The sequence below is a fragment of the Ascaphus truei genome, chromosome 4 (assembly GCF_040206685.1).
Source record: "Ascaphus truei isolate aAscTru1 chromosome 4, aAscTru1.hap1, whole genome shotgun sequence".
Lineage (NCBI taxonomy): Eukaryota > Metazoa > Chordata > Amphibia > Anura > Ascaphidae > Ascaphus > Ascaphus truei.
Genome location: NC_134486.1, coordinates 209,756,104 through 209,779,302, shown reverse-complemented (window position 1 = coordinate 209,779,302; position 23,199 = coordinate 209,756,104). Strand labels below are relative to the sequence as shown.

Here is a 23,199-nt window from a genome sequence, read left to right as displayed (position 1 = left end):
AGTTGTTTTTTTAAAAAAAAGAAAATGCTACAAGTATTTTCTCACAGTACAGAACTGATTTATTAAAAAAAACCACACATGCAGGATATTGACTGAACTGCAGCTTTAATTCTTTTTGTGTCCCCCCCTGTTTGTGTATGTCCCCCTGTGTGTGTTTGTTTGTTTGTTTGTTTCACTGTGTGTCCCTGTGTGTGTGTGTGTCCCTGTGTGTGTGTGTCCCTGTGTGTGTGTGTCCCTGTGTCCCCATGTGTGTGCTTGTTTCACTGTCTATGTCCCTGTGTGTGTCTCACCTCACCATGCACTGCTTCTCTGGGTGCAGTTGAATGATACACCATTTGCTAAGCCTTGAGCTGTGAGAGGAGGTGGTGGTTGGGACAGCAGCAATCCTGCCTCGTGCTGACTTGGGATCATTTTCTTGCAGAAGGCTTAATTCTTTTTACCCAAACTCAGAGAAGCAGAAAGAAGAAAGTCTGTCCTGCGCTCTGGCCATGAATACCAGCACACTTATGTGTCAAATAGGTCACAAAGAATGGAGCAGGGAAGTGTAAAACGGACCAAAGAGAGGTCAGAGCTGGGAAGGAAAACCTTACCTATGTAAGCTCACTTAAAGACCTCGGTCCTGCTCTCCTCTGTGCTCCGGTTCCAGGCGTGCAGCCTTCTGTGTATGCAGCATAGAAAGGAAAGAAAATCCAGCGCCACACCTGTGACAAAATCCAAGGCACTTCCGGGTTGTAGAATAACTTTATTGAGACCTCACGAACACAACAGGCTACACCACAGTCTCCCCCTCAATGCATTTCGCCTGATGGTGTTTGTCAGCGTTTTTGATGTTTCTAACGTGTTCCTGGACACGGAAACAAAGTTCCCGTGTCGTCATCCCCGCGTAAATTTTAGAACATGGGCATGAGAGGTGATATATAACTGCCTTGCTTTTGCAGTTAAGGGGCACTCTAATCTTAAAAGTCCTTGATATCTGTGAATTCAAACTAGTGGATGTGTTGGTCATGTATTGGCAAGCAGAACACGTTCTGCATGCCTGAAATCCCGGTGTCACCTTCCTGGAGAGAAAGTGGGTGGCCCTGTCTGCACTGTAATGGCTCTGAACCAATTTATCTCCCAGGCTCAGAGCTCTGCGACTTACCAGATCAACTGAAGGTCCCAGAACTTGGCATAAATCAGCATCTGATCGCAACAGGTACCAATGTTTCTGAATAACCTTGCGGTAATTCTGCCAGTTCTTATCATAAGTGGCGATGAATCTTATTTTCTTGTCTGGTTCAACATAATTGTCCTTCCCTGCAATTAAAAGAGAAGGCCGAGGTCTGGCCTCACTGATTCTCCTTGCCCGCTTAATTGAGGTCCTGCTGTACCCTCGATGTAGAAATCTTGTTGTCATTTTATTGGCTCTAAGCATATAAATTGCTTTTGTAGAGCAATTTACGCCTTAATCTCAGGAACTCTCCCACGGGATACTCTTTATCTGGTGAGACGGATGACCGCTAGTAGCGTGAAGAATGGATTTAGTAGCGGTCTTTTTATGAAAAATATCCGTATCGATGTAGCCTTCCGCAGTGAGAGAGATCCTGAGATCCAAGAATTCCACCGATACCTGACTGGAGACAGACGTAAGCCTAATATTGAGTTGGTCCCGGTTGAGGACATCGATGAACATCCCCAAATCCTGAGACGAACTGCCCCAGAAGATGAGGATGTCATCGATGAACCTCAACCAAAGGATGACATGCTGAGCCCCAGAAATGACATCGTCCTGGAAGACCACCTCCCTTTCCCAAAAGCCTAAAAATAGGTTGGCATAGGAGGGCTCACATGTGGCACCCATAGCCGTTCCCCTGATCTGTAAATAAAATTGGCATTTGAAAAGAAACTAATTGTGGGTCAAAATAAATTGTAAAAGATCCAACAAAAAGTCTGCCAACTCTAGGGTCAGGCCGCCCCTCGATAGGTAGTACCGCACCGCTAGAAGCCCATCATTGTGGTGGATATTAGTGTATAACGATTCCACATCATATGTAGCTAGTACAGTACCACCCTCAAGGGCGACATGGTCCAATCTGAGGAGCACATCTGTCATGTCCTTCAGATGGGATGACAGTGTTTCTACAATAGGGATTAGAAAACGATCAATGAAACGGCAAATGGGCTCACATAGCCCCCCTATGCCAGATACTATGGGTCGCCCCGGTGGGCGGGAGGGGTCCTTATGGATCTTGGGTAGCATGTAAAAAGTTGGAACCACCGGGAACCTGGAGATCAAGGCCAAACTCTGTCGAGTGGTGATGATGCCCTCTGAGACAGCCTCCATAATGAGCTTGTCTAGATCATGTTTAAACTTACCAGTGGGGTCACTCGGGAGTGTACAGTAACAATTTTTATCTCTTAGTTGATGTAAAGCTTCTCTTTCATACAAAGTTTTGGGCCACAGGACAACATTCTCACCTTTGTCCGAGGGCTTGATCTCCAGGTCCCAGAGGTTTTGTAATTCCTTAATGGCATGCGCCTGTCCCCAAGTCAGATTCCTTGGGCCCTGAAGTCTAATGAGACTGGAGAATTCACGTGAGACCAAATCCGCAAAGATCTCGACCTGCGATGATGTCTGCAGGGGAGGACAAAAGGTAAATTTAGGTACCAAACTGGACAAAGCCGCAGAAGTTATGTTATCAGATACAGGCTGAGCACCCACCTCCTCCCCAAAACTGGCCTCTAAATCCATGATTAAATTCCGTTCCTGTGTATTCCACATTAGATTAGAGACAATATCTTCAGTGTCTACATCGTGAGATTTTTTACCATAAAACTTGTGCAGTAAGAGCTTTCTGCAAAATAAGTGGAGGTCCTTGACCCAATCGAAAGTGTCCACCGATGACGTAGGTGAAAAGGATAATCCTAATTTCAATACTGTCTGTTGGTCTTTGGTCAAGGTCACCTCTGATAAATTGATGATATGTAGATTTCTTTGATTTGCTGTTCTTGTTGCCCACTCTCCAGAAGTCGGCTCCCGAGGCCCCTATTATTTTTCCTCTGAGAACTTTTCTTGCCTCTACGTGTTGTAGATCTCCTATGGTTTGGTGGCCCACCCCTAAAAAAGAGGCATTCTCATGGTCACTGGTATTAGGGCCTCTGATATCACTGTCCGAGGATTCAACATCTGATGTTAAAAATCCTGTTGTATTTGTTGGAACCCTTGTAAACATCTTCTTACGTCGGTTCTGACGATTATGTGACACATAAACTTTATTAAGTTTAAAATCTTGTGAGTCCCTGAAAAATTTATTTTTCTTAAAGGAGATAAGTTCTGATGTATATGCCTCCAACTCTTTCTCAATTTGATTAACACTCGAATTGGCAGATGAATCCAAAGTGGTTTTAATAGTATCAATTTGATTGGTTAGTGACTGAAGAGTGGTACTGTCATTAGCAATCAAAATCTGCATCAACTCAGATGAGCACTGATTCAGTGTTTCTTCCCATCTAAGTTTTAAAGCGGAATCCCCGAATTCAAAGGAAGGGAAGACCTGAATCCTAAGGCCCCTTGGGATTAAATGTAATTATAAATAACATAGTAAAGAGATTCTGTTCCACCAGGTTTTAGCTCTCTTCTCTAAAATAAATTTAAGAGATTTGAGTAAGTCCCCCGGTGGCGCAGAAGAGGATATCTCTTCACTAACATCAGTAACAGTGTCCAACGAAAAAATATCATCAGCATTGAGAATCCAACGCTGCTCGCAACTGGAAAAATCCATAAACCAAAACAAAAATGGACAAACTAATTGTGCTAGGCTAAGAGAGACCCAGCAGATGGGTAAATAATACTGAAAACAACACAATTGAAGCCTGCAACTAACTAGATAAATAATACAAACTTGCTCAAATCAAAAGTAGGTACATTGATGAAAGAAAATTTTCGACAACACGTAGAGGCAAGAAGAGTTCTCAGAGGAAAAACAATAGGGGCCTCGGGAGCCGACTTCCGGAGAGTGGGCAACAAGAACAGCAAATCAAAGAAATAGATGATCTACAGATCATCACTTTATCAGAGGTGACCTTGACCAAAGACCAACAGACAGTATTGAAATTAGGATTATCCTTTTCACCTACGTCATCGGTGGACACTTTCGATTGGGTCAAGGACCTCCACTTATTTTGCAGAAAGCTCTTACTGCACAAGTTTTATGCTAAAAAATCTCACGATGTGGACAATGAAGATATTGTCTCTAATCTAATGTGGAATACACAGGAACGGAATTTAATCATGGATTTAGAGGCCAGTTTTGGGGAGGAGGTGGGTGCTCAGCCTGTATCTGATAACATAACTTCTGCGGCTTTGTCCAGTTTGGTACCTAAATTTACCTTTTGTCCTCCCCTGCAGACATCATCGCAGGTCGAGATCTTTGCGGATTTGGTCTCACGTGAATTCTCCAGTCTCATTAGACTTCAGGGCCCAAGGAATCTGACTTGGGGACAGGCGCATGCCATTAAGGAATTACATGCGAAAGTTGTGAATAAAAAACACAAGTCTGAGGATATATTTTGCAGAATGACAGATAAGTTTATTGCTTTGTGCGGTGCACACGCAGAAGGAAGGTTCAAAGTAAACACTTCCCCAACGACATGGTGGCATACAGGCCTTATTTATACACAAAATACTAAACCCACGCCCCCTATACAAGGTTGCGTGTCGTCACTATGTAAGCGTAAAAGGTAAACAAAATATGAACATGAATACATTGAGTTAAGGACATTATGGGATGTCTAAATGAGATGATTCAGCAATAATACTTTATTAAGCTGGTGACCTTTTCTCTACATACAGAACCTCATGAGCCCCCCCCCTTCGGAATGGGAGACCATGCCTATCAGTCTCGTATTTTCATAACATTGGCACTTAGCTCAAGGTTTTTCAGTTAGCTGCCTGGTTTATTATCACTTTAAAATTGAAAGCAAAAATCCCTTTCAAACCGTTCATCTCATAACCCGTTCACTCAGACAAAACCTAAGATGGATGCTGACTTAAAATGGTTGCTTAGATCCCTGTGCTGTTTATGTCAGACCCCCCCTTACGTCAAATTCGCACTTTGTCACTCCCTCCTTTTTTTATTCTTAAAACATAGCTTTTGAGAATTAAGATTGTGATGTTAGTCCAGGGAAGCATAGACAGATTCATATTGTGTACTGGGGTTCTCCATCATCTGATAGTGTTTGTAGGTATACACTGGAGTGAAAGAGAGAGGGTATTTCCCTCCTGCTGTCATAGTCTCGTATGGCGCACTGGCCAGTGTGTCTTTTGGAGTTGAATAACTCTGGTCGGCATCTTCTTTCTTCAAGGGACTGCTGTTTCTGGCATCTGTAAAGAGCGGCATCAGATTGGGGGAGGGGGTCGCACACCTGTGGATCATACCTTTGCAACACGTGACACACACATATATGATGACCAGTACCACTCCCACACATACCATAACATTCAAAAATTTTGCTCCAAGTGATCCATGCCAACCAGCTAACCCCAGAGGGTCCCATTCCATCCCATCTTCCTTTCTAAGCCGCTTTTGAATCTCTTCTATTTTATCTAGTTCATGCTGCACATTACCACTCTGGTCTTGAATGAAAACACAACATTGTTCTTTGATCAAAGCACATACGCCTCCTTTTGAAGCTAAAACATAGTCTAAAGCAATTCTGTTTTGTAAGGCCATAAACCTAATCTGAACCTGTTCTTGGTTTAATGTTGCTATGGCTGTAGTTGTGTGATTTAGGACATCATCTAACACATCTGCTAATGTATTGAGCCTGTCATATAGTAAATCAACCCCTACATTTGGGAACAAACTAGCCCACAATTGTTCTCTCCACAAACTAATTTTCAGCCCTGCGGTATTGGGTGTTTCTCTCCTGTTTCTGAAACGGCCTTTAGGTAATCTTTTTGTGACTGTGAAAGCAGGAACCACTTTCCCTAAATAGCAAGATTCTGTCCATCCACATGGCAGAACTCGATATCCCCACCTTCCACAGAGCCAATAGACTCCGCGGGGTAAAGTAGAATCTTTGCAAGCATTCTTTACTATACCAATTAAGACTGTGAGATTAAGGCCACAACCTTCCTGTAAATTTTTTACTCCAGACTGTAAATACATTTTGACACAAGTTTCATTAGTTGGTGGAGGAACCTGACCCATGAATTTATGGTTGTTCCCGGTGTAATTTATGTAAAATCCCCCTACTGGAATATCATTTACCAGTGGAATTCAGTTCAACAGTTTAGAAAACTTCCCTGTAAATAAATTCAAATTGATGTTCCCTTCTCTAAATTCAGCATCACTGTAAGGTATTCCTACCCAAGGAGCTAGGTGTGTATGTGGTATGTATCCGCATACCCAGCAGGATTCATTTAACCCAGACTTGGTGTATATTGTTCTGCAAGTGTCAACAAATGTGTTCTCTTTTTCCCAAGGGGTTAAATGTAGGTCTCGCTTATCTCGGAGTGTACCCCGGATCTTTGTGATGTTTGCGGGTGAGGTGCTTAGTGTAGTGTTACCTTGATCCTGGTGATAGGTATCTGCGATGTATAAGGACCACAGGAAGATGAGTATTGCTGCCACTGCTCCGCCGAGCAGGCCCACTACAATCTTGTCATCTCTCTGTGGGTTATACCTGCGCAGACCCAATGGTGCATATATCTTAAAATTCTAACTTAAACACACTATAAAGAATGAAAATACTGAGTCTCTGAAAAAAGAAAAGTTCTGATAAAACCACAAAGAAATGTTCTGATAACACCAGAAAGAAATGTTCTGATAAAACCAGAAAGAAAAGTTCTGATAAAACCTGAAAGAAAAGTTCTGATAACACCACAAAGAAATGTTTTGATAACACCAGAAAGAAATGTTCTGATAAAACCAGGCATGGTATCTTATTTTTCTCGTTGGTTAACGGTTAGAGTTTTGACTAGGCAAGACGTTAACTTGATGCAGCTGTGCTTTAGGTGACTTTGGTCTTTGGTGAAGCTGGAACGTTTGGTGTAGCTGGAACAAGCTTTACGTGGGTCACGTGAATCCAGGAGGATACTTCTGCCACTTTAATTGCTGTATTAGTGGTGAGGAGTATTTGAAATGGCCCTTTCCATCTGGGATGAAGAGCGTGCTTGCGTAGAAAATGTTTGACCATTACCCAGTCACCTTCCTGGAGATGATGCTGCTTTGTGTTTTCCTTGGTAGACTGTACTGCTTGGACCTGAGAGTGAAAAGACTTAAGAAATTTCATTAATCTTACCCAATACACGCTGATTAAGTCATCAGTCAGAGCATGATCATGCATCATTAATTCTAATTAAAACCATTGGCCTACCCATTATTATTTCATGAGGGGTTAATCTAGTCTTGGCCTGAGGAGTGCTTCTGATCGCCATTAGTGCTAAAGGGAGAGCGTCTGGCCATTGCAATTTCGTTTCTGCACAAATTTTACTGATTTTACTCTTTAGGACCCCATTGGTCCTTTCAACTTTGCCAGCGCTCTGCGGATGATAAGGGCAGTGCAGGTGATAGATAATGGTGGGTGTGGGATATTCTCCCAAAGTCGGGTCTCAGCTGTCCCAGGGATAGGTATATTAATGAGGTATAAGTCTTGAACAAGGTATATGAGAGCAATGATAAGTGCTAGGGAGACTCAAATAAGCAATGAATGCAGTGGTATATGTGTACTGGTGACGCTGTGTGGCTGGCTCAGATCTCCATATATACCATAAAGGTCCCAAACAAGCCCCAGCAAAACCAAAAAGTACATACCATATCAGTCCAGGAAACTGAAATCTCCCACTTACAGCACAGCTCTGTCCTTGTTGAATGGGTGCATCACGTCCAGCATAGCAGAGAGAAGGATGGTCCCAGGGGGGGCCTTTGCGGAGCATTACCAAAGAGAAGGAGGGGTGCTGCAACCAGTTGGGAATAAAAACGCTTTATTTATGTGGTCAAACAAAAGTACATGGTCACTTTGACGCGTTTCGGGACCTGCGTCCCTTTATCAAAAAGTGAATTCGCGTCTGCATGCATACCTGTTACATGCTGAATCCCCCACCCCCAACGATGACGTCACGGAGCCAAAACTCACGCTAGTTGATCAGAGAGCTGGTTCAGCAACCCCTTTACGTGTTAGTTGCTGTAAGGGCTCTGATATGTGTGAAAAATTAGGGATCCACTGTCTACAGTATCCTGCCATTCCCAGGAAACCCCTTACCTGTTTTTGTGTCTGCGGTCTGGGTTTATTTTGAATAGGTTTGATTCTGTCAGGGTTAATGGACCTTAGGCCTGGTGAAACAATTTGGTCTAAATACAGTACTTTACTTTGACATAATTGCAACTTTTGCCTATTAACTTTATGTCCTTTGGTAGCCAATACTCTCAGTAAAGCTACAGTCTGTTTTACATGCTTCTAGTGTTTGCGAAGCTAACAACAAATCATCAACATACTGGGTTAGGACTGAGCCCTCTGGCAGACAAATGTCCTGTAAATCCCTCTGCAAAATCTGTGAGAATAAGCTTGGTGATTGTGTATATTCTTGACCATGTGAACTGCCTTCCCCTGAAACTGAATGCAAACAAATACTGACTGTTTTGGTGTACTGGCACACTGAAGTAGGCTGAAGATAAATCTATGGTGGTAAAATAACATGCGGTGGGAGGAATGGATGACAAAATGGTTGCTGGATTAGGAACCATTGGAAAAATTGGTTGTACTATTTTATTGATGGCTCTTAAATCTTGTACAAACCTGTATTTGGGTGGATTTGTGTGTGGCTTAACAACTGGCAAAATTGGGGTGTTACACACACTGCTTGTGGGGACTATAACCCCTTCTTTTAGAAGTTCTTCTATGACAGGTTGGAGAAAGGGTTTACACCCATAGCATTGATGCTACAACGATGCAGATAAGTGGATGTATATTGGGCAGTAGAGTATTACACCGCAGCAACAAAATATAAAGTCCAATAATATCAATAAACCTTCTATGATGAACCCATAAACCTAGATGGGGGGCTTTTTAAAGCATGGCTGGTAGAAGTACAGCGGAGCCCTGTCAGAACAGAGCCCCATAGTAAGTCAAATATCCAGCTACTGCTTGCCTCACCTGCATCTGGTAGTAGAAGGGTTAAGTCAGCTGGTCCGCATCCCCGATCAAGTTGTAGATCTGCCAGGTGCTGTCTGAGAGGAATAATGCTGCTGTTGCTGAAAGCGGTGGCGTGCTCCTGCTCGCAAAGTGGTAAACAGGTGGGTGAAGAAAAACGGCGGTCACTGCTACTCCACAAAGTACTCCAACCAGGTGCGTAAAAACTAAATAATTTTAATGATCAAAAACAAAAAAAGAACTTCCACATGGTAGTATACCTCTGATGCGTTTCGTTCTATAGTAGAACTTTATCAAGTATAGAACGAAACGCGTCAGAGGTATACTACCATGTGGAAGTTCTTTTTTGTTTTTGATCATTAAAATTATTTCGTTTTTACGCGCCTGGTTGGAGTACTTTGTGGAGTAGCAGTGACCGCCGTTTTTCTTCACCCATCTGCTATGACAGGGGCTATTCCCTCTAATGCACTCCTGCTGAGAGGGTATTGACTGATACGTGGTAACACAGCATTGGGAATTAATTTAATTTGTACTGGTTTTGCTGACTTAATAAAACCTGTAGTCTCACCTGGGGATGCCCATACATTGGCATCTAACTGTTCTAATATGTGTTCATGATTTTCTGTGGTTAAGTTATACACACAGGCATCTTCCTCTAGAGGGCAATTAAGCATCATGATTGGTTCTATATGGCCGGGGATTTCCATAAAAATTGAACCATCGTTTCTACAATCTAAAGAGCACTGCAGCTTACAGAGCAGATCTTTTCCTAACAAATTGACAGGACACGTAGGACTCATGAGAAATTCATGTGTTATTTTGGTATTCCCCACAGTAAGAGAAAGGGGAACGGATAACGGGTGTGCTATTACTTGGTTCCCCACTCCTGTTACCATGACAGATTTTTTTGTGCTAATCTTAAAATGTTGCGAGGTTTCTCTAGACAGCGTGGAACGACTGGCTCCTGTGTCTAAGAGAAATTGCTCTTTTCTACCATTTTTATTATGCTGTAATGTTTGGTCCATCACTGTCAACTGGTATGGATGGCAACTGTATTACTGTGTCCTCGTGCTCTGTCTCCTTATGTCAATTTGGGTATGGTGGGTCACAAACCATGTGTTCCTGCTCATCAGGGTTGTGTACACTGTAAACTGCGTGTTCTTGGTCATGTGAAGTGTTTCGCTGACTTTGCCTGTAATCCCTGTTATTTCTCTGCTGCTGATTGGGTCTATTCTGGTAATCCCTCTTAGGTCCCCTGCAATTCCTTGCTATGTGTGCTAATTTACCACAATTGTAACATTCCACCTGCCTCCAATCTCTTCTCCCATCATCCCTGCCCTCATTTCTGCCTTGGTAACCTCTCCCATACCATCCTTTTTGATTCTCATTCTCCCCCCCTTGATAACCTCTTCTGTAACCTCCCCCTTGCTTACCCTCTTCCCTAGGTTCTGCTCCTTGGAAAAAAACTGTTTGTGCTTTCATTAACACTTTTTGTTCCTTAACTTTTGAGATCTCTTCCTTCTCTTTGCTGTCCATTTTATTTCTCTCAAAATGCATCGCAGCAGCAATGATTTCGCTAATGGGCTTGCTTTCCCATCCCAAAACCACTCTGGTAATCCCTTTTGCTACGTCAGGATCTAATCCTTTAATGTATGCAGCCACTATTAAAGGTCCGGCATTCTGTTCTATATTAGTGATTCTGCCGTATGCCTTGACAGCAGAGATTACTCTGTCTGCGAATTCCTCTGCGGACTCCCCCTTCTTCTGTTTCATGGAGTTTATCTTTCCCCAATTAACTTGCGGTGAGAAAGCCTTACGGAGTGCGGCTACAATGGCTGTGTTTAACTGTCCCCTTTGCTGCTCATCCCTTTGTATCCCCGCTATATCTGAACAATCAGGGCTTCCTGCAATCTTATCTTCATTGTAAGCTTTTACAAATTTCCCTCTTTCTGTCCCCATCATGATCACTGTCAGTAAATGTTTTATGTCACCACAAGTCGGGTTATATGCAGTCATGACACTTTGCATTTGGTCACAAAAAACCCCTATGTCATCCTCTGGTCGTGGAAATTGTTTTTTTAAAGTCATGATTTCACTTGGTGTCCAGGGCTGATGCACATATCTGAACTAGTCACCCACTCCTGCAAGCTCCCTCATTGGCATAACCTGAGTGTTTGTGGAAGAAGGTTGTTGTCTGTGCACAGTGGGTGGCAATAATGCGCTTCTAAGGCGGCTGGCTATAGGTGTGTGAGGTCGAGGTAGTGCAGGAGAGTCTGGGGAAACTTGCACATGCTGTGGTGGGTGTGTATATGACCCTGTGGCTTCTGAGTATGTAGGGACAGGTAGGTCTAGATATTCTAATCTCCGTGGGTCTTACTGCTGTAAATCAAAATATACTCTGTTGTCCCTCCTTATGGGTGTGTGTTGCATCAGATCAGATGGGTGTTCCTCTACTAGTGCTGGTACAGGTATAGGTACAGGTGCATGTACAGGTGCAAGTGGTTGGATCATTCCCACAATAGGGGGTGCCCTTGGTGTATTAGTAGCACCACATGTCATTGCGTGATCAAGGAGAAAATCAATTTCTTCCTCAACAGCAGGTTTGGGCCTTGTTTTGTTGTTCTCCATCCTTACAGGATAGGTCACAGACGGTGTATCATAAACAACTGTGTTAGTGTGATGTCTGAAAGCAAATGCATGTTTCTCCCACAGAAGAAATGTACGCCACTCCTTTTTTGGCACATTTTTTTGTGAACCAATGAGTGTATTACGCAGACTGTTGACAATCTCAGAATTAAAGGAACCTTCCCTTGGCCAAATAAATGCATTATTTTTTTCAGTTTCAGTTCTCTGTGCCCATTTTTTTGTAAATTTCCCTACAGAAGATCCATAACTTGTGCACATAACCTGAATAGGTGACCCTTTCACCTTCTGAGAAGTCTGGTTTCCCATATTCTCTTGCTCCAAAGATCAAATTTAATTAACCCTGTACAATTCTCTGAGACAATAATCAAATTTAATTGACACTGTACAACTCTAATCTTGCGTGCAAAAGAACCTGATTACGCAAGAATCACTTGGTACATTATTAATAAAACACAGTAAATATATAGTCAAGGACCCATCCTCCTCAGACAACAAATGATGTACCATAACCCAGGTACGGTTTGCAGACACTCCCTTAATCATACAATCACTTTTCTTCATCATTAAAACACCAAGATAATATTTTATAGGCCTCTCACCTTAGGCCCAATAAACAATATTTTGTAGGCCTCTTACCTTAGGCCCAATAAAACTTAACAACTATAACAATTTAAAATGGATACAGGAACTGACAAATAAACTTATCTGAAACTGTAAGGTAATCCGTCAACCCAGATTGAGACACTTTCCAAAACACACCTCTACATATCACTCAAACACATTTCAACTAAGGCTTTCGGTTAAACAAGTAGCCCTTACCTTGGTTCTTATGCGCGCTGGTTTGAGTGACAGAGGAGTGGTCTTTTCAGGTACTCAGCTTCCGGTATTTTGGATTCCTATTCGGTGCGCCATCTGCGAAAGTTGTGAATAAAAAACACAAGTCTGAGGATATGTTTTGCAGAATGACAGATAAGTTTATTGCTTTGTGCGGTGCACATGCAGAAGGAAGGTTCAAAGTAAACACTTCCCCAACGACATGGTGGCATACAGGCCTTATTTATACACAAAATACTAAACCCACGCCCCCTATACAAGGTTGCGTGTCGTCACTACGTAAGCGTAAAAGGTAAACAAAATATGAACATGAATACATTGAGTTAATGACATTATGGGATGTCTAAATGAGATGATTCAGCAATAATACTTTATTAAGCAGGTGACCTTTTCTCTACATACAGAACCTCATGAGCCCCCCCCCTTCGGAATGGGAGACCATGCCTATCAGTCTCGTATTTTCATAACATTGGCACTTAGCTCAAGGTTTTTCAGTTAGCTGCCTGGTTTATTATCACTTTAAAATTGAAAGCAAAAATCCCTTTCAAACCGTTCATCTCATAACCCGTTCACTCAGGCAAAACCTTAGATGGATGCTGACTTAAAATGGTTGCTTAGATCCCTGTGCTGTTTATGTCAGACCCCCCCCCCCCCCCCCCCTTACGTCAAATTCTCACTTTGTCATACAAAACCTCCGGGACCTGGAGATCAAGCCCTCGGACAAAGGTGAGAATGTTGTCCTGTGGCCCAAAACTTTGTACGAAAGAGAAGCTTTATGTCAATTAAGAGATAAAAATTGTTACCGTACACTCCCGAGCGACCCCACTGATAAGTTTAAACAGGATCTAGACAAGCTCATTATGTAGGCTGTCTCACAGGGCATCATCACCACTTGACAGAGTTTGGGCTTCATCTCCAGGTTCCCGGTGGTTCCAACTTTTTACATGCTACCCAAGATCCATAAGGACCCTCCCACCCACCGGGGCGACCCATAGTATCTGGCATAGGGGGGCTATGTGAGCCCATTTTCCATTTCATTGATCGTTTTCTAATCCCTATTGTAGAAACACTGCCATCCCATCTGAGGGACACGACAGATGTGCTCCTCAGATTGGACAAGGTCACCCTTGAGGGTGGTACTGTACTAGCCACATGTGACGTGGAATTGTTATACACTAATATCCACCGCAATGATAAGCTGCGAGCTTTACGGTACTACCTATCGAGGGGCGGCCTGGCTCCAGAGTTGGCAGACTTTTTGTTGGATCTTTTACAATTTATTTTGACCCACAATTATTTTCTTTTCAAATGCCAATTTTATTTACAGATCAGGGGAATGGCGATGGGTGCCACATGTGTGCCCTCCTATGCCAACCTATTTTTAGGCTTTTGGGAAAGGGAGGTGATCTTCCAGGACGATGTTATTGCTGGGGCTCAGCATGTCATCCTTTGGTTGAGGTTCATCGATGACATCCTCATCTTCTGGGACGGTTCGTCTCGGGATTTGAGGATGTTCATTGATGGGCTCAACCAGAACCAACTCAATATCAGGCTTACGTCTGTCTCCAGTCATGTATCGGTGGAATTCTTGGATCTCAGGATCTCTCTCACTGAGGAAGGCTACATCGAGACAGATATTTTTCGTAAAAAGGCCGCTACTAATTCCATCCTTCACGCTAGTAGCGGTCATCCATCTCACCAGATAAAGGGTATCCCGGTGGGAGAGTTCCTGAGATTAAGGCGTAATTGCTCTACAAAAGCAATTTATATACTTAGAGCCAATGAAATGACAACAAGATTTCTAAAACGTTGTAAAGCACGACCTCAATTAAGCGGGCAAGGAGAATCAGTGAGGCCAGACCTCGACCTTCTCTTTTAATTGCAGGGAAGGACAATTATGTTGAACCAGACAGGAAAATAAGATTCATCGCCACTTATGATAAGAACTGGCAAAATTACTGCAAGGTCATTCAGAAACATTGGTACCTGTTGCGATCAGATGCTGATTTATGCCAAGTTCTGGGACCTTCAGTTGATCTGGTAAGTCGCAGAGCTCTGAGCCTGGGAGATAAATTGGTTCAGAGCCATTACAGTGCAGACAGGGCCACCCACTTTCTCTCCAGGAAGGTGACACAGGGATTTCAGGCATGCAGAACGTGTTCTGCTTTCCAATACATGACCAACACATCCACTTGTTTGAATTCACAGATATCAAGGACCTTTAAGATTAGAGTGCCCCTTAACTGCAAAAGCAAGGCAGTTATATATCACCTCTCATGCCCATGTTCTAAAATTTACGTGGGGATGACGACACGGGAACTTTATTTCCGTGTCCAGGAACACGTTAGAAACATCAAAAACGCTGACAAAGACAATCTTAAAGGGAAAAAACTTACGACAGTGGCCAGACACTTAAAAACCTTTGATGACTCAGACTTTAGTCTTCTTAAAGCTTTTGCATTTGATCATGTCTCACTGGGAATGCGGGGGGGAGACGTGGATAGACTCCTGTTAGAGAGAGAGTGCCGATGGATATTTACGTTGGGCACTCTTCTTCCGCATGGCCTCAATGAATACACGGGCTATGCGATGTTCCTGTGACGAGGGAGTCTCTGTATGGTCTCCCCCTTAGCGCACCCACTGGTAGGATTTACACATTTATTTAATTCCTCTCATCTTATTTTCTCACCAGAACATATTCTTACAATTTATATTATTACAAATACATATAGTATAATTCATCTAGTTAGTTATAGTTATACTTTTCACTCACTTCACATTTAATATATATTTATTTAATATATTCACTTTTTGTATATTTATTTAAATGTTATATCTGGTCCCATTATGATTAAATATTTTTCTGCAAAGTTTAGTGTGTTTTTTTTCTTTGTTTACATATGCTAATTGATCTCTCGTCCACCCCTTAACAAACAAAGAGGCAACCAATTATAGCCCTCCATGTTATGGAGGCACACGTCCATCTACAATCTTGTATGATGATTTCTGCTGCTGCTTTGCTGGAAGTCTTGTGAGATTTGGATATAGAAGAATGTCTTTGCATTTCCGATTGGCAGAAAGGCTCACTCGGACCAATCACAGACCTGCTTACATGACCGGAGGGGCGTCACCCACCCCTCAACAAACGTGGGTTTGAGTCAACCATCTTGCTTATGGATACATTACTCCCTCTTAATGGATCTTATTCATCAGCTGTGTTTTCCCTCGCTGCTCGCAATTTTATTGGTTAACGTGATTTACCAGCGTCCTTTTAAACCCTTTAACGGACGTTATTACATCAAGCCCCCGGACGAAGCTAGGGTGCGAAACGTACGTCGGGGTTGTGTTTGTTTGCACTCCCCTTGGACCCCCAACACTTCAGTGTGAACCCCTGCTGGACATCCCAATCTGCAACCTATACCATTCCAGGACATTTTTTGCTCTACAAACATATGACCACTTGCAAGTAAACTCTGCATTTGCTTTTGCTTGTGGTTTTCAGGCTTTGTATTGCCTTATTGTGGCTGATTGAGTGGTTAACTGAGTGGTACTGCATTAGGGGTTAAATCTTTTGTCAGCAGTTATTTGGTCACAGCATTCAGCTACCTTACATTGAATTCCTTACTGACCGGCCGGTCTACACATTGCTTAGCAGGTTAAACATTTGTTTTTCTTCCTCTGCACATCATATATGGTTTATGTGTGTTCCATATACCATATTACATTATAGTAATTTCATTCTATGTTTAGGTCAGACTTCATGGTGTAGGGATACCTTGGGGACTGTTTTATTTCATTTTGTGTAATTCATGTTTCTTTAAAAACCAATTTATATATCACCTTTGCTTGAGTGCTTTTATAGGGACCCTTTCTCTTTCTTTGCTGGCATTTATATATATATATATATATATATATATATATATATATATATATATATATATATATATATATATATATATATATATAAACAAAAACAGAAGCGCAAGCTCCATAGCATGTAAATGTTTAAACAATTGAGTACATTTATTAAAAAGAGCAGCCCAAAGGAAATGCACTTACAGGATTAAAAAAAGCAACCATACGTGGGAGAGAAATCTTTATGTGAAGACATCAACGGGAGTCCAAGATAGGCAGGATGCACCTGGTCAGCTCGTGGCCACAACCAACTCCTGTTACGAGCTGGCGCCAAATCGTGTGCCTCTCAGTGCCTTTGCGTCCTCTGCTCCTGCATAGATCAGATGCCAGCACTTGGAAATTAAGCTGGGTGGATCACTAGGACGCCCAGGACTCCACGTGCACGCACCCACACATGATGACGTCACCAGCTCTACGTGTTTCGTCACGTTTGTGCGACTTCGTCAGGGGATGTCTGATTGGTCAGTAAAAGCCAATGAAATAGGATGAATGATATTGAGCTATTCTCACTAAGTGGTTACTGATTCAACAATATTCAGTAGTTTACAAAGTAATATACACATTAATAAACCATAATACTTACATAGTTATATAGTAGATGAGGTTGAAAAAAGACATAGGTCCATTAAGTTCATGCTATGCTAAATTTAGACAACAGATACTTTATCCTATATCTATACCTACTTATTGATCCAGAGGAAGGCAAACAAAAAAACCCAGTGCCATATCATCCAATGATATCTCATAAGGGGAAAAATAAATTCCTTCCTGACTCCAAGAATTGGCAATCGGATTAATCCCTGGATCAACATCCTTCCCATGTATACTTATTTGGTATATCCCTGTATACCTTTCCCATCTAAAAAGATGTCCAACCTTTTTTTGAACAATTCTATTGTATCTGCCATCACTGTCTCCATGGGTAATGAATTCCACATTTTAACTGCCCTTACTGAAAAGAATCCTTTCCTTTGTGTCTGGTGAAATCTCCTTTCCTCCAACCTTAAGGGATGGCCCGAGTCCTTTGTACTGCCCGTGGGATGAATAGTTCTTTTGAAAGATCCTTGTATTGTCCCGAATATATTTGTATATAGTTATCATATCCCCTCTTAGACGCCTCTTTTCTAATGTAAATAAATCTAATTTAGGTAGCCTCTCCTCATAAGTTGGATTGTTCATCCACCTTTATTAATTTGGTGGCTCTTCTCTGCACTCTCTCTAGTTCCATAACGTCTTTTCTTAGGATTGGTGCCCAAAATTGTACTCCATATTCAAGGTGTGGTCTTACTAATGCTTTGTAAAGGGGCATAATTATGTTTACTTCCCTTCCATCCATTGCCCGTTTGATGCAAGATAAGATCTTGTTTGCCTTTGCAGCTACTGCATGACATTGGGCACTATTGCTAAGCCTGCTGTCTACAAGAACTCCTAAATCCTTCACCATCAAGGATTCCCCCAATATATCTCCATTTAATTTGTAAATCGCCTGTGTATTCTTGCATCCCACATGCATAACCTTACATTTATCTCTATTAAACCTCATCTGCCATTTACCTGCCCACGTTTCCAGTCTCTCCAAGTCCTTCTGAAGAGAAATTACATCCTGCTCTGATTCTATTACCTTACACAATTTAGTATCATCAGCAAAGATGGAGACTTTGCTCTCGATCCCAATCTCAAGGTCGTTAATAAACAAGTTAAAAAGTAGGGGTCCCAGTACTGATCCCTGAGGTACTCCACTCACGACTTTAGCCCAACCTGAAAAAGTTCCATTTATGACAACCCTCTGTTGTCTGTCCTTTAACCAGTTTTCAATCCAGGTGCATATATTATTACCGAGTCCAATTTTCTTTATTTTGTACACCAACCTCTTGTGTGAAACCATATCAAAAGCCTTTGCAAACTCTAAGTAGACCACATCAACTGCATTACCCTGGTCTAAATTCCTACTTACCGCCTCAAAGCAACAAATAAGGTTAGTTTGGCATGATCTATCCTTCATAAATCCATGCTGACTATTACTAATAATTTTGTTTTCCATTAGGTATTCCTGAATATTATCCCGTATTAAACCTTCAAGTAGTTTCCCCACTATTGTAGTCAGGCTTACAGGTCTGTAATTTCCTGTTTGTGCTCTAGCTCCCTTTTAAAATATAGGCACCACATCTGCTTTACGCCAATCTTGTGGTACTGAGCCTGTGGAAATTGAGTCCTTGAATATTAAATATAATGGTTTGGCTATTACTGAGCTTAACTCCTTGAGAACTCTTGGATGTACTGTATGCCATCGGGGCCAGGTGCCTTATTTACTTTAATTTTTTCAAGTTGCTTATGAACTTTTTCCTCAGTTAACCAATTGTTCATTAATATGGAGGTTGTGGCTTCCTCCTGCGGCACTACTATTGAACTTGTTCTTCCCTGGTAAACACAGAGGCAAATAATTTGTTTAATACCTCTGCTTTCTCCTTATCTCCAATAATCTGCCAATAATCTGCCTACCCATCTCACAATAAATCATAATATTAAATTGAATTGTTCACACCAAACACTGAGAATATCCTAACTAATATTTAAATTTAAATTCTCCTAATTTGTAACAAACAAAAAAAAAATATCCTACTAAAACCAATCCTATATTCAACCAATATGGAAATTAAACCAATGAATTGGAACCTTTAACTATAAGTTAATATAACTAGTAATTATTATCAAATAAAAAATATATATTTATATATAACTCTCGGTCTGTGGTGGGAACAATACAACTCCAACAATTACAATAAAATAATAATTTTACTTAATAAAAAATAAGAGGTTTTTAAATACATAGGTAATCCTATATAGGGAATTAGTAATTATATTAAAAAAAAACCACTATATAAATTTAAATATAATTAAACTTCAAAATATATATAATACAAATCAATATAGATGGAACTGATATTAACTCTAATCTTGAGTCTTGGCAACTATTTGTATAATAGAGATTTGAAAAATATTAAAGTAAATGTTCTAAAAAAGGAAACTCTCCGAAGACAACAGAACCCTTCCTAATTGGTAGTTCTGAAAGTCTAAGACAAACTGAGAGATCAATATGGTGACCTGAGCAGTGAGACAAAAAATAGCAGAGAAAGAACAGAACTAGACCAGTGTGCTTGTGTCTAAACACCCATTTAGACCTTTGGGTGAGAGTGTATGAGAGAATAAATCCAGAAGGATTCTCTCATACAGTACATAGTGATTTAAACCTATCCCCACCTAGTTTGGTCTTGGGGATACTCTCAATACCCATGATTCTAAGCCCCCTAGGGTCTTTGGAGTGGACTTGAGCAAAATGACTAGAAACACGAGGAACATATATATTTAAGTTATGGTGGGTGAAAAGGTGACTAAAAACCCTCCACCGTATAGCATATTGCATATAAAAATATTACGTGTGAGCACATTCTTAGACAGGTCTGTAACCCTGCCCTTCACCATCATCACCTAGCCTATAGGGGGAGGTAGGCAGTGGGTGGGGGGGGGAGCAAGGGAGGCAGTGGGGGGAGGGAGGCAGTGGGTGGGGGGGAGAGGGAGGCAGTGGGTGGGGTGGAGGGAGGCAGTGGGTGGGGAGAGGGAGGCAGCGGGTGGGGAGATGGAGGCAGCGGGTGGGGGGGAGGAAGGCAATGGGTGGGGGGAGGGAGGCAATGGGTGGGGGGGAGGCAGCATCACAGTCTCCCCCTGGCGCCCTGATCCCGAGGAGGCGGAGCCACGCGGGAGACCCACGCGGCCACCTCCCGTGCTGTTACCCCCCAAGCTCCTACTGAGCACGCTCTCCTCCTGGCATTACAACTTGTGGCCCTTGGTGTGGGGGACGGGGAAAGCACCACGAGGGAGACCCGCGCGCCCACCTACCGTGCTGGTACCCCCTGCTCCTACTGCCATGCCCCTGCCCTGAGCGGGCCGCCAGTTTTTTACCTCTCCTCCTCCGTCCTGCCTGCCTGCCGATGACTCCAAACTATGTACTTACAGAGGAGGAGGAGAGACCTGTCACCATGCTCCTGAGGAAGCGGTGCCGCACGGGAGACCCGCGCGCCCGCCTCCTGTGCCGCTATCTCCCCCCAGCTCCTAACCACGCACTCTCTCTCTGGCACCATGCTGCCAGGTGGGGGGCGGGAGGCGGCGCCTCCTCATGCCCCGCTCCTCCCACATACACTCTCCCCCTGGAGCCCTACTCCCGCCGCTTGCTCCGCCAGCAGTTTGTGGGCATGAAGCAGCGCCGCACGGGAGCGAGTGCAAGAACAGGTGTCCCGGCACCTGTCCTGCCCACCCAAGATCACTCGATGCTGCACTCCGGCCGCAGATGGGGGCGGCCGGACCACACCATGGAGTCCCTCTCCTCCCTGAATCCCGCCTCCCAGGAATTGACCCCCTTTGGGGCCTTACCTTAAATTTACAGTAGAGGGGAGGTACATCTGAAACCGCTGCTAGCCAGGGCCTGTGTTGGGCTTGTAGCTGTTCGCCGGCTCACTGGAGGTGCGAGCGGGAGGGTGTACAGGAGGGTGTCTCGGCGGCGGCTCATTGGGGTTGAGTTAGACTGGCCAATTAGAGCCGTGGGGGCGGGACACATGGCGGGCGGGGGGGCGAGACACAACTGGCCAATGAGAGCTGTGGGAGGGCGTCCGGACCAACGGACCAATCAAATTGTCTACAGGGACGCACAAACAACACTTTCAGTTTTATATATATATAGATAGATATGCTATACGGTGGAGGGTTTTTAGTCACCTTTTCTCCCACCATAACTTAAATAATGTGTGGTGAAGACCTACTTCATGTCTCAAGTTGCAAAGCAAGTACAACTAACCTCACACTGATGAGACCCACAAGGTCGAAACATTCTGTCTGTGAGTGGGTTTATTGCCTTTGCATCTCATCCCAGGCTATGTTTAAAAGCTGTGTTTAAAGCAGCGTGCATTAGCTTAAGGGTTTAACCATGTAATGTGGTCTTGAGACAAAAGGTGACACTGTGTGCTCATTTGCATGTAATTTTCCAGAATCCATTGCTGCAGTGGAAGTGCTCTATGCTAGGTAATAATGGTGAAGGGCAGGGTTGCAGACCTGTCTAAGACATGTGAATGCTCACAATAATATTTTTTTATATGCTATACGGTGGAGGGTTTTTAGTCACCTTTTCACCCACCATAACTTAAATAATGTGTGCTGAAGACCTACTTCATGTCTCAAGCTGCAAAGCCAGTACAACCAACCTCACACTGATGAGACCCACAAGGTCGAAGCTGTCTGTAAGTGGGTTTATTGGCTTTGCATCTCATCCCAGGCTATGTTTAAAAGCTGTGTTTAAAGCAGTGTGCATTGGCTTAAGGGTTTAACCATGTAATGTGGTCTAGAGACAAAAAGTGGCACTGTGTGCTCATTTGCATGTAATTTCCCAGAATCCTTTGCTGCTGTGGAAGTGCTGAAGGCTAGGTGATAATGGTGAAGGGCAGGGTTGAAGACCTGTCTAAGACATGTGAATGTGCTCAAAAGTAATATTTTTATATTTTATATACATACACACACATTCTTCAGAAGTTCTGTAGCACTGGTTTTCTGGACGTTTGTTCTGTATTGCTCACATCTGTACTAGCGCTGTTCTATAGGACCATGATTTAATACAACTCAGGTCTGTGGTGCGCCCTAGTGGGGATCTTTTGGTGTGTTATTCACACCTACATCCCTTTTGTCTAGCGCTGTACTGTACAGCCATTTTCTTCTATGGAAACCAATGCAATTATTTTCTTTGATACTGTCCCGGCTAAGCTCATTCTAAAGCTTCCCGGGAGCTGACCGGGAGCGTAGCGGGCTAGCCGCGGGTCTGCTCTCCATTTAAAAACGGAGTTTCCCGCAAGGCGGCCGCTAATGGCGCTTACCATTGAAAGCACCCGAGGCGCGGGAAAACCGGCCAGTTTCGGCCGAAGCCAGACCGCGCGCCGCCCGCACTATTTTTAAACTGCGGTGGCACTGCGGGAGAAGCCGCATGAGACTCAGCTCGGCCGCCACTGTAAATCTGGTGCAATTATTTTGTTCTTGTTTGTCCCAGGTTTGCAGTTGGGAAACTTTAATAAATAAATCCCACATTTTCTTTTGCAGTTTAAAATTATATACATGATTTGATTTTTCATCTTTAGTTTGTGTTGTTGCCTTTTTCTTTTCATTTTGGCCTACCAAAAAAAATAACAATTTATTTACTGATATTTACCATTTAATTTTCCCAGGTAACTCATATATTTGTTGGCTGTCCTCCATCAAGACGAATTGTTATCGATAGGCAAGTACTTTATATTTTGGGTTTAACGAGTATGATGAAAACATATTTTCCTATATACAAATCAAATTTTATATGCTTTATTATGTATACTGTAAGTTGGATGATTTCTGTTAGACTTTGGACTGTGGAACACCCATAACAGAGACTGAGTATGACCTTGTGTATTGACCTTTCTCTCTGCTGTTCTATGCAGTTCCAAAACCCAGACCCTGGCTAAATTTCCACACACGCATGCTGCGTTCCTGCACTCGTTGCTCTGGAGGAAATCTCACACTCTCGCAGACTTCCTTCACTACAAATTTATACTATCCTGTTTGAACTCTGCCCTCTCAGGCTAAGAAAACCTACTTTTTTTTTACTAA

General features: G+C 42.8%; 1 protein-coding gene across 4 annotated transcripts in view; it reads left to right on the top strand.

Annotated features, from left to right (window-relative positions):
- Nucleotides 1-23,199, top strand: part of CATSPERE (catsper channel auxiliary subunit epsilon) — an 891,786-nt gene that overhangs the window by 724,042 nt on the left and 144,545 nt on the right. For all 4 annotated transcript variants that reach the window (XM_075596820.1, XM_075596822.1, XM_075596819.1 and 1 more), the window contains one exon: nt 22,785-22,837. In XM_075596820.1, coding sequence (XP_075452935.1) covers nt 22,785-22,837 — 53 coding nt within the window. The remainder of the gene's footprint in view (nt 1-22,784; nt 22,838-23,199) is intronic.